General features: G+C 52.2%; 1 protein-coding gene across 1 annotated transcript in view; it reads left to right on the top strand.

Moving 5' to 3' along the window:
- LOC142020186 (relaxin receptor 1-like) overlaps positions 1–10500 on the top strand; it is a 34500-nt gene extending 24000 nt beyond the window's left edge. The window contains exons 12-17 of the mRNA XM_075007847.1: positions 2559–2630; positions 2745–2816; positions 4644–4873; positions 6100–6510; positions 8427–8642; positions 9745–10500. Of these exons, the coding sequence (XP_074863948.1) occupies positions 2559–2630; positions 2745–2816; positions 4644–4873; positions 6100–6510; positions 8427–8642; positions 9745–9953 (1210 nt within the window). The 3' untranslated portion in view covers positions 9954–10500. The remainder of the gene's footprint in view (positions 1–2558; positions 2631–2744; positions 2817–4643; positions 4874–6099; positions 6511–8426; positions 8643–9744) is intronic.
- The last annotated feature ends 1906 nt before the right edge of the window (positions 10501–12406 follow it).

The following is a 12406-nucleotide window of genomic DNA, read 5'->3' as shown; positions in this document are numbered from 1 at the left end:
TCATATTTAGCTTGTGGTCCACTATAACCCCTAGATCCCTTTCTGCTGTAGTCATTCCTAGACAGCCTCTCCTCATTCTGTATGTGTGAAACTGATTGTTCCTTCCTAAGTGGAGCACTTTGCATTTGTCCTTATTAAACTTCATCCTGTTTACCTCAAACCATTCCCCCAATTTATCCAGATCCTTCTGAATTATGACCCTAGCCTCCAAAGCAGTTGCAACCCCTCCCGGCTTGGTATCATCTGCAAACTTAATAAGCATACTTTCTATGCCAATATCTAAATCGTTGATGAAGATATTGAACAGAACCGGTCCGAACACAGACCCCTGTGTAACCCCACTTATACTTTTCCAGCAGGATTGAGAACCATTAAGAACTACTCTCTGAGTATGGTTATCCAGCCAGTTATGCACCCCCCTTATAGTAGCCTCATCTAAATTGTATTTGCCTAGTTTTTTTATAAGAATATCATGTGAGACCATATCAAATGCTTTACTAAATCTAGGTATACCACAGCTACCGCTTCTCCCCTATCCACAAGCTCGTTATCCTATCAAAGAAAGCTATCAGATTGGTTTGATATGATTTGTTCTTTACAAATCCATGTTGGCTGTTCCCTGTCACCTTACCACTTTCCAAATGATTGCAGATGATTTCTTTAATTACCTGCTCCATTATCTTTCCTGGCACAGAAGTTAAGCTGGCTGGCCTGTAGTTTCCTGGGTTATTCTTATTCCCCTTTTTCTAGATGGGCACTATATTTGCCATTTTCCAGTCTTCTGGAATCTGTCCTGTCTCCCATGATTTTCCAAAGATGATCGATAAAGGCTGAGATATCTTCTCTATCAGCTCCTTGAGTATTCTAGGGTGCATTTCATCAGGCCCTGGTGACTTGCAGACATCTAATTTTTCTAAGTGATTTTTAACTTGTTCTTTTTTTTTATTTCAGCTTCTAACCCCCACCCCTTTCCCACTAGCATTCACTATGTTAGACATTCCTTCATCAGACTTCTCAGTAAAGACCGAAACAAAGAAGTCATTAAGCATCTCTGCCATTTCCAAGTTCCCTGTTACTGTTTCTCCCTCCTCACTGAGCAGTGGCCCTACCCTGTCCCTGGTCTTCCTCTTGTTTCTGATATATTTATAAAAAGCCTTCTTGTTTTCCTTTATGCTTGTAGCTAGTTTGAGCTCATTTTGTGCCTTAGCCTTTCTAATCTTGCTCCTGCATTCTTGTGTTGTTTGCCTATATTCATCCTTGGTAATTTGTCCTTGTTTCCATTTTTTATACAATTCCTTTTTTATTTTGAGATCATGCAAGATCTCCTGGTGAAGCCAAGGCAGTCTTTTGCCATATTTTCTATCTTTCCTACGCAGCGGGATAGCTTGCTTTTGGGCCCTTAATAATGTCCCTTTGAAAAACTGCCAACTCTCCTCAGCTGTTTTTCCCCTCAGTTTTGCTTTCCATGGGACCCTACCTACCAGCTCTCTGAGTTTACCAAAAATCTGCCCTCCTGAAATCCATTATCTCTATTTTGCTGTTTTCCCTTCTCCCTTCCTTAGAACTGTGAACTCTATGATTTCGTGATCACTTTCACCCAAGCTGCCTTCCACTTTCAAGTTCTCTTCTAATTCCTCCCTATTTGTTAAAATCAAATCGGGAACAGCTTCCCCCCGGTAGCTTTTTCAACCTTTTGGAATAAAAAATTGTCTCCAATGCAATCCAAGAACTTACTGGATAGTCTGTGTCCTACTGTATTAGTTTTCCAACATATATCTGGATAGTTGAAGTCCCCCATCACCACCCAATTCATTTTCCAGCTAAGGAATTGACCCAGACTGAGTACATCCAGATTTGAGCCTCCAGGGCAGTTATAGATTTCGTGGACAATTGTGAATGACCCAATGGGGGAGAGAATCAGTTCAAATCAATAGCCATGACCCTAGATCTCACTGCCATGGTACCTGCAATCATGCCCCAGGACTGCTCAGTGCCTGAATGAGAAGCAGGGAGATAGAACGCTTTCTCTAACAGTACCTGGTGATGGATGAGCATGCTAATCTCAAAGCAGCACACTGCTCTTTTATAATGATTAACATAACATCCCATAATTAATTAGCATCAAGTCTGCCTTTTAGCATAGCCATAGTTCTGCTTCTATTCTTAAATACTTTTACTTTCTTCTTGGCTATTTAACACTAGCACCATCCTCATTACCATCGGTGTTAAGTACCAGCCAATAACTATCAATACAGGTAACAATCTGCCAAGAGGTTCACATTTTGTCCAAACCATTTGTTAGAACCAGATGATGTTTCCATGACCTGAGGTTGTGTGCTAGCTTATCACTAACTTGCCTCTCACTTTGCACATATCGTGTTAGACCTTCTTATTATCAAGACCAAATTTAAGTCCCCAGATTGTGTTCTGTTTAGAGTTCAGAATATTTCTGTTTGACACAAGCAGGCATCCTCGCGGCAGGCTGCCCTGGGGAAAGGCTCTGCTTTTGGGGAGTATGGGGCATTTCTGGAAGGAAAGACTGCTTTTCCCATTTGCAGGAATATTTCCTACAACCCGCTGAAACAGATCTTTGCCAACCAATTTGACAGCCTCACGCATCTGCGCTCTCTGTAAGTATGATCAAGAGCACCAGCACTGTCCTACCCAAGTGCCCTGAGCCCATGGCCTCTGGGTGGGCGGAGAGCCAAGCCTGCTGATGTCTTCTCTTGCATTGATTTTTGCAGGAGTATTGAAGGTCTGGAGATCCCCAATATCCAGACCCACATGTTCCAGAAACTCACCAATCTGTCGCACATGTGAGTACCAGGGAGTGAGGAAGAGGGTTGGGAGTAGGTAACATCATTTTCTGCTCTGATAGAAGTTAGCGCCAGGCAAAAATAAACAAAAAATAATCAATCAATCCTCAGTCAAGTTGGTCTTCCACTGTGGCCAGGGAGCTGCTGGATCTCACCAGATAGATAGTCCTGTGCCCCACACACCCCACTCAACAGCTCCGTGACAGGCAAGTCAGGATGGGTGCACTGTTTTCCGAGATTCCCTAGCTGACAGAAGGACCTCTTGAGGGTCAGAGCCAACAAGGCTTAGCTTAGAGCAACCCCAGACAGAAGTGGGCCAAGAGAAATGGGGGAGCAAGTTCCAGGTCTGGGGAGACATAATGCCACAACATTTAAAGGGGTTTCACCCATAAGTATTAACCTCATGGTGTGTGTTTGTGTAATCATGTGTAGCTGTGAAAGTTGTATAGTTAGAGTGTACTGGGAAGTGAAACCAAAAAAGGTACATTTTCAGGACAGCTGTTATAAAGCTCTTATTCAGTTCTCCGCAAAACACCTGCTAAAGGACCCAATTAGTGGTCCTTTTTGGCTCCCTGCCTGGGCATAATGAGTAATGACCAGTACGGACGTATTCACACACAAACTGGGCTGTTCTCTAAGGGCAGACATCTTGGAAAATGGAAGTAAATTTCACTAACCAGCCAGTTGTGAGTACTTTGTGTTTTCTTGCTGCAAGAAAAGCAGTTCATTTTCTCCAATTATCAATGCTTAGGCATACACAGAGCAAGATAAATGTACATGTCACTGTCATCTGTCTGTTTCGATTAAAAACCTAGGTAAGTTTTGCACCCGTAACGTTAGGGTGCAAGAGCAAAGGGCATCATTTTCGTTCCCTTTTGGTGTGCAAGTGGAATGTAAATTAGCTTTGTTTTGAAGTTTGCCATCTTTTTAAAATGTAGAATTTTGCTAAGCTGATACAGGATTACTTTTCTGAGGTTTTAAAAGCAGGGATTTATGTGAAATAACTCTTGGATAAAACGTGAATCCCTGTTAGAGGAACTTGAAAGGTTTTACTGACGGATGGATTTTGAAATGTGGCATGTTCATAATGGGCCTGAGCTAGAGGGGGACTATGCACGCATTTGTGTAAAATGCTGAGTAGTTATTGATTAAAATGCACCATGACATAATAGATAATTTTTAAAAAAGCACTTAAGCATGAGAAGTATTTTAAACATACGCTTAAGTGCATTGCTGACCTGGGGTCGGATCACACGGCCAAGGTCACCATTTACACTTCGACTTTGCACTTTGGGATTAAAAAGCAGTTGTGAGCTTTTACCAACACGAGCATCCCACACAAGGACATTAGCCCATGGGTGGTGAAAAACCATCAATCCCCTGTAAGGGAACATCTGAGATTGTCAACCCCATCCTTGGCCCTGAGGGGATTCAGTTTGTGTGGGCCTGAAGGGCCACATAGTTTTGCTAGAGCCTCACAAAGTCTTTGGTGCCCTACAGACTTCCTCATCTTGCACTCTGCTGACACACTGCCAGCTCCTGCCCTCACCCTGGAGACCACATTTCACTCCACAGTTACGTGGCTAGACATTTCTGATGCCCTGAGATTGGATCTGCTCCAAGAATGGCTGAGGAAGTGGAAGGAGAAGGGCCTGGAGAAGTTTCTGGGGAGTTGGGAAGAAGAAGGTGGAGCAAAGGGAGGGGCGAGAAGTCCAGGAGGCACTGAGCATCCTCTCTGTGACTATCCACCCTCTTCCCAAGTCAGTCTCTAGGGCTGGAGTCCCTGTCCTGAGCTGCTAACGCAGGCACTATTCCTTTTTCTGGCAGCTACTTTAAAAAGTTCCAGTATTGCAGCTACTCTCCACACGTGCGTAGCTGCAAGCCCAACACCGACGGCATCTCATCCTTGGAAAACCTCCTGGCCAACATTATCCTCAGGGTCTTTGTCTGGGTCATCGCATGCCTCACCTGCTTTGGGAACCTCTTTGTCATCTGCATGAGGTCCTTTGTCGTCACCGAGAACAGCCAGCACACCATGGCCATCAAGTCGCTCTGCTGTGAGTGGGGGATAGGGCAGGAGGGGCTGGGTAGGACAAGGTCAGGTGAGTGCAAGTGAAACGGCCCCGCCACCCGCAATGACAGCAAGTGCAAGACTGGCGAGAGTTCCTGCCCAGGTTTGGACCAAGCCAGCCCAGTGCATAGCTTGAATAGGCTAAAATAAGTCTCTACCAGTGTTCCTGGTAAGCTGACCGCTGGGGAGGCCGCCCAGGAGAGAATCATGCGCCACCCAGCTGCCTAGCAGAGCACCCACAGCTGGCAGCCTGTCTTTCTGTTGGTGGTGCATATCCACTCATGCCTCAGTGCATATAACACAATTTATTCCACACGACTGTAAAAAAATAGATGGAACATTGGCCTCCTGTGTCTTCTTGCTGCTGCGTGTGAGCCTGCACCATTACTAATGTCCCCAGGGCTCCAGAGGCAGTGTATATTTCATTCACCACCTGTCTACGGTGACGGTCAGGCCAGGAGGCTAGCCTACAAGAGCGGAGAGGCAGCACTAAACAGTGGAAATGACCCTGGTGAATCAGGAGGTATCGCAGAGTGGATGCAGTGGGGAGAGGGGCTGTTATAAATCAACTAGGGCCAGCTGATCTCTCCTGAGGCTGCCATTGGGCCTTTTAAAAAGCCTCCCCCCACTACCCCAGTAGGGAGGGTGTAGAGCATGGAAGAGGAGGCTGGAGTGAGAGGGTTATACTAGGAGAAAGAGAAAACTGATCAGGAGACACATGGAGCTCCAGTGAGGAGCATTTGGGCTCCATTCCCCACCCTCCCACCACCAGGGAGCCTGAGAATTCAGCTGGGGAGGCCTGTTCACCCAGACCAGGCTGACCAGGGGGTGCCTAACCCAACACCCATCTACCCAGAGACAGACAGCCAAACCCTTTGTACCACAGTGCCTAAACTACCTCAAACTGAACTGAATGGGGGGTCTGGGGCCCAGGAGCAGGACTGACCATCCCATGCGCCCCACAATGCTGCGGTACAATACCATATGCTGAGGGCCCTCCTAATGGGCCCCTGTGCCTTGCGTGCAGCTTAAGGGCCCCCTTGCTCCATGCACACAGCAACCAATGACTTCAAAGTGAGGCACACCTGTGTCCAATGGCAAAAATCTGGCCTGCTCATACAACCTGCCCTTTAAGGACCCATTGCTCCCAAGGGATGTTGCAAAGTGGGGATACCCTCATGGGCTGATGCTCCCCCGTTGGCTCTGTCCCAGGTGCAGACTGTCTGATGGGAATCTACCTCTTCTTCATTGGCGCCTTTGATCTCAAGTTCTCCGGCGAGTACAACAAGCACGCCCAGGTGTGGATGGCGAGCATCCAGTGCCAGCTGGTGGGCAGCCTGGCCATGCTGTCCTCAGAGGTGTCCGTCCTGCTGCTGACGTACATGACCCTGGAGAAGTTCCTCTGCATCGTCTTTCCCTTCAGCCATTACGCAGCAGGCAAGAAGCAGACTCTCTCCATGCTGGTCATCATCTGGCTGCTGGGCTTTTCTCTCACCCTCATCCCCTTCTGGAGCAAGGAGACCTTTGGGGACTACTATGGGAGGAACGGCGTGTGTTTCCCCCTCCAGTCTGACGAGACCGAGAGACCCGGAGCCAGGGGCTACTCCACCGCCATATTTCTGGGTGAGAAATCCTCAGGACATGGGGGCTTGGCTATGAGAGACCCACCACGCCCTGGGGATGGTCGCCGTCACGCAGCTATAAACTATAACTATAGCCAGGGAACTTGATTTCCAGGCTGTGTGCTGTGCCCCGGAGTGAAATAGGAAGGTCACATAATGGAGAGGTGCCGTGAGAGGCAGGGTGGGGCAGCAGACTGGGTGCTGGCTTGAGACACACAGGGTCAATTCCTTGCTGCATCACAGGCTTGCGGTGAGCCTGAGCAAATCGCTTAGGCTATGTCTACAATAGGCAAAGTAAATCGACTGCAGCTATGCAGTTCTAGCTCTGGCACTTGCGTGGCCAGACTCGCCCCAGCTACCCTCAGCTTACCTGGCTGTCCCTATTGAAAAACGCCAATGGGAGAGTTTTTCAGGTCGACCTCCTTTACTTCTCGCCTCTCACAAGGAGTACGGGGGTCGACTGGGTCCCCTGAAAAGTCAGTTTTGAAATCAAACCCCTGAGCGGGTTGATCTTTCCAGCTAGTGTAGACATAGCCAGAGCCTCTCTGTGCTTCAGTTCCCCATCTTCAGTGGATCCCTTCCTCCCAAGGCGCTGTGTGGCTAAATGCACTGGAGCAGGACACACTCGGCTCCTGCTGCGACAGGGGCCATGCCAGGCCAGTGGACAGAAATTGGGCACAATCTCACAACCAGGCTGCTGTTATCATCTGGCTTAGTTCAGTCTGCAGCCGGGGGGTGAAACAGGCTTGTTGCTGCACAGCAAAGGGAAGCGGCAGCCCTCCGTGGGGGAGAAGGGAGGGCAGGTAGGATGCTGGTGCTAGAGAAGACACGAGAGCCCCTCATGCATTGTGCCCAGGGGACCAGCAGCACACCTGCCCCAGAGCCAGGGGTGTTTGCGCCTTGGGGCTGGTAGCACCTAGGCCTGGTGCACACCCCAGGGCTCTGTTGATGAGGAACATCGTGCATGCCAACCTTTAGAGATGTTTTTGTCTTGCTCTCCTGCCCTCTTTGCAGTGCCGCGAAGCCCTCGAGCCCGGGCCAGTGTTTCTCTGGGAAGAGGCTCACCGTGGGTCTGCGTAGGCAGAGCAGCATACGGAAGGGTGCAGCAGAGCAGCGGGTGCAGCCAGGCAGTGCCAGTCGTACCACAGCTGTGCTGTGCAGAACCAGGCGTTTGACTTCCGACCAGCGCTGCTGCTGCTGGTTATTTTTCTTTTGTGCCGGTACAGATTGGTACATATACTGGCACCTCAGCAGCCCCAGCCAGGGTCCTGCTGGTCCAGCTCAGGGGACCTGGCCGGAGCAGGGGGTACCCCAGCAGCCCTGGGGCTGGGAGCCAGCCTCAGGAACCCTGGTGGGGAGCGAGGGGGCGGGGAGCTGGCTGCGTACTGGTGCCTCTTTTTTCTTAAAAAGAAAAAAAAAAAGCACTGCATCCCCAGGCTGCTGTTATAACCCTGCTCACCCGCATGTTACTGACTTGACTTAACTCCCCTCCCGCTCCCTAGCCAAAGCTCTCTTGGGAGGGTAAGACCACTGCCTACCAGCTATGGCTTAATGATGCTGTGCCCTTGTCAGTTGCAATGGACTGTCCCAAGCTTCTGTTTGTCAGCAGCTGGGCATGAGTGACAGGGGAGGGATCACTTGATGGTCACCGGTTCTGTTCATGCCCCCAGGGCAGCTGGCTTTGGCCGGCGTTGGAAGACAGGACACTGGGCTAGACGGATATTCAGCCTGACCCAGTAGGGCTGTTTGTATGTTCTGAGGAAAGGGGTCTTTGGTCCTTAGTTGCTGCTGTACTGGAAGGTATCTACTAGCTGCTGCTCCACCCTTACCCCTGCTCCATTTCCCCACGATGTGTGGCACTGGTGCCCCAGGGCTAGCTCTCCGACACACTCACGGCTGGTGATTCCTTCCCGCTAGGTCTGAACCTCATTGCCTTCATCACCATCGTGTTCGCCTACACCAGCATGTTCTGCTCCATCCACAACACAGCCACCAAGACAGCCGAGCGCAGCGTCTTCTCCAGGGAAGTGGCCATCGCCAAGCGGTTCTTCTTCATTGTCTTCACCGACGCCCTCTGCTGGACGCCCATCTTCCTCCTGAAGCTTCTCTCCCTGCTGCAGGTGGAAGTACCAGGTGACCCACAGCAGCCTCTTTGACATGCAGAGCAGTGGTTCCCTGCATGTGTCCCCACAGAGCTGGCTTGCTGCACCTGACCCCCCATGCTCAAAATGCTCCACCCCGAGGGATAAAAGCTCAACAGACAAGAGCCAGACAAACTCAGGTCCCTTGGCCCCCCGCTGAGCTCAGGCAGCATCTGCTCTCTCCTGCTGGCTGACAGCCTCTTGCCACTAGCCTCCTCTCCCCGCATGGAGATGCCCTGGAGCAGAGGCAGGTTCTTCTCCAGATCTGGCTGGCTAGCTCTGGTCTGCAGCACTGGCACCCAGACGGCCACTCAGAACTGGCTACTGGCTGGGAGAGGAAGCAGCGGTTCTGGCTCAGGTCTGCGGTGGGTTGGGGCAGCCTCCTGTGAGGGGGGCGCTGAGGCTGCTTTTCCTCTGTGTGTGGAGAGGCACAGGAACAGTTTACCCAACTCACCGCCTCTTCAGTGGCTTTTCCTGCCACGCACACCCCCTTTGGCTCACCTGCGTGCAGGGCCCACCTGGTTTGCACCCCCAGAGTATCAACTAGACGACAGTTACCTCAGCCCTCGCTTTGAGATCAAAGTATCCCCCGTGTGCTACTTTCATTGCCATGAGCTCAGCCCAGACCCAGGAATTGCGCTCCCTGCTGCAGGCAGGCCCTAGACTCTCAGCTGTGCCCCGTGTGTTCAGCACTCGAGGGGTCCTAGCAGGTTAACACATCTGTCTGAAAGTGTTGGGGCACTGGGTGTGAAGCCCAGCTCAGCTCAGCTCATAGGCAGTAATGAGTAGGCCTCTCATCCTGTTCCTGTTTGCACCCTTCACAAAATCGACCCCGGCCTGCAGGCCAGCTAGCAAGAGTGAAACATCAGTTATCACTCATCCCTGTGAAGAGCCCGCCCCTGCACGCACATACCTGTAAGAGCTGGAGTGGTGCTGACGTGGCTGGGGTTCCTCTGGCTTTACACCTGTGGGGGGGGGCGGTCTGTGAGCAGCATGGGGCACCTGAGTCGCCAAGCTAAAAGCCTCTGCCTGAATTCATCCGTAGGACATGGGCAGCTGCCCTAGTTACTAGCATACTGTCTGTGTTGGAACAGGTACCGTGACCTCTTGGGTGGTCATCTTCATCCTGCCCATCAACAGTGCCTTGAACCCCATTCTGTACACCATCACCACCACGACCTTCCAAGAGAAGCTCAAGCTGTGTTTGCAGAAGAAGCAGCAGCAGCCGCAGTTATCACTTCAGGACCCAGAAACGTCCAAAACTCGCTTTACCCTGGTATCCCTACAAATCAGCAGCACCTGACCCTCAGCCTTGGGAGCAGGAAAAAAACCTCACTGCTTCATGCATGCAGCGCTGAAGGACCATGGCTCTGCCCTTTCCAGGTTCATTGCCCACCCCTGTGGTAGCATTCTTGGGGCGGAAGTGGCCAAAATCAAGCTGCCAGCCAGCTCTTGGCTGTGACCACTCCCAGCTGCAGCAGCGATGGATGTTGCGTTAGGAGCTACAGAAGAAATGGTCGCAGACGCGGCCTGAGCTTGGCTCATCTGCCCCGTGTGTCAGTAGTTTGGGGCTGTGGGTTTAACTGGTGCTGTGTCAGACAAGGATGAACCAGCCGCTATGGTATGGATGGTGTAGCGCTGCCTGATTCTCAGTCTCTCCCTGGCCAGTTGCCCTGGAGACAAGGGGCAGCCTTTGGAACAGATGCCCGCAGTGCAGGGCCCCATCAGAGGGCCTGCTCCTGAGCTTGTTTTGCAGGTTCACAGCCCGAGTGGCATGTAGTCTGCATTGCCGGAAGCAAGCGTGAGGACACGGGGAGGAAGGTGAGATAAGGAGCCTTCTGTGCTTTGGTTTGGGGACAGAGGCAGCAACAGCAGACACCAGAGCAATCCTGGGGAGAGCTGCGGGCCGCCACAGCTTGTGGGCCGCTGCTTCTGCCGTGCGGAGCAACGAACTTCGGGAAGCCTTGGGTGTGGGACCCAGGGAGCAGATGCCCCAGCCCTTCCTACCCCATCTTAAGTGCTAAGCCATGTTCAGGGCAGGTGGCCCCACTCGGAGGCTGCCTCCCAAGCACCATCTCCAGCAAGGACTCCAGGCTGCGCTCTACCTGGGCTCACACCTTGAGAAACTGAATCCTTGCCACTGAGGCCAAGCTCCCCAGGGCCAATGCAGTCCGTACCCAAACCCCTGCCTCAGGCAGGGCTGCCAGCAGCAAGATAGCAGCCGGTGGTGGTGGGTAATGGTGGGCATTCCTTCCCCAGCCTCTGCTCATCTCTACTCATGCCCATGGAGGAAGCAAAAATTGCCCTTCCCTTCTCGGGTGGGTGGGCCTGGGCTTGGCAATAGAGTCTGGCTCCCTGCCATATGCCAGGTGGGCTGGCCAGCCCCACCCCCCGTTCCCAGACAGGATGACATGGTAGGGCATATTCCCGCACTCTGCAGCCCCACGGGTGGGCTGGACACAGCGGAGTGTGGTTCAGTCCCACCCAAGGCTGGGGCTCCCGTCATTCCTGGCTTGGTTTGGGGGCACAGTTCCTTCTGCCGGTTGGGGCGGCAGGGCAGAGAAAGGAAGTCCGAGAAAGACCGGCGAGACCACTGGGTTCTCTTGGGGCATGGCCTCCGGGCCACAGCATGCAGCCCTGCGTGACCACTGCCTGGAGTCCAGCCAACCACGAGGGATGGGCGTGCGCCCAGGGGAGCTGTGCACGTGTGCGTTATCCCCGTGCTTCAGGGGCTGTGACCTGCACGAATGGCAAGTGGCAGACGAGCTGTGCTCCCAGAAACCATCTGCCCTCCTGTCACCCGTTACAGGCTGTAGCTCCCGTAGGAGGGGGTAGCTAAGGTGCTCGCAGCCGCATGGCACGAGCCCTGGTAAAGTGCCTGTAACGCAGCATGGGAAAGAAATCTTCTGCTTAATGGCCCTGTGATTGATCTGGAGGGCTCTGGCCGCACTCATCTGGTGCTGAGCAGCCAGCGAGGGGGCGGGGTGACGGTAGCTGTGGGCAAACTACCAGGCTCCACATAAGCTAAAAACCCAGAGGTACCACACTGAGCTCCATGGGGTGCAGCCTTTGCTGCCAAGAACGTGGGGCTTTGCAAGGGTGAGAGCAGAACAAAGCGATAAGCACCCGGGGGCCTGAAACTGGTAGTGAGAGCCAGCCTGGGTGGCCTGGCTATGACCATTTAATGCACTGCTTGCCAATCTGCCCTTCCCCCCACCACCCTCAGCACTCCTGTCAGGCCAGCCGTTAGGATAGCACCAGCCTCAACCAGCAGGGAAAGGAATTTCCATTGCTTAGCAAAGACACTGTGTCCTCCGTAAGTCCACTGTAGGCTCCTTGTTGTCTCAACTGGGTCTGACCACACCCGACTGCCAGGCAGGAGAGCTAGAGGAAGGACAGCCAGCCAGCCCGTGCCAGCCGCTCAGAGGAACAGAAAGGAGGCCTTACCAGTATATGCTTGGGCCAGAGGGAAAGTCAATGGGGGAAGTCAGATGGTTTAGGTGCAATGGGAAGGATCCTTAGAGACGGGTGTGAAGCTAACATGTGAGGCCCATGCAACCTCCCTGCCTCCAACAGGCATAACCATCATCCCAGGCCTTCCCCTGCCCCATACCCCTTTTTTGTTTGTTTTGCAGGCCCCAAACAAACCCCACTCAGCCTCATTTGGGCAATGACATGGGGCTGTGGCCAGAAGCTTCACACTCCTGCAGCCTGTGACAGACTAGTGCTGTACAAGGACACACAGACAGCAGAAGT

This window comes from Carettochelys insculpta, chromosome 13 (assembly GCF_033958435.1).
Source record: "Carettochelys insculpta isolate YL-2023 chromosome 13, ASM3395843v1, whole genome shotgun sequence".
NCBI classification, from domain to species: domain Eukaryota; kingdom Metazoa; phylum Chordata; order Testudines; family Carettochelyidae; genus Carettochelys; species Carettochelys insculpta.
The sequence above is the reverse complement of the archived record's forward strand: the minus strand, read 5'-3'. Positions and strand labels throughout refer to the sequence as shown.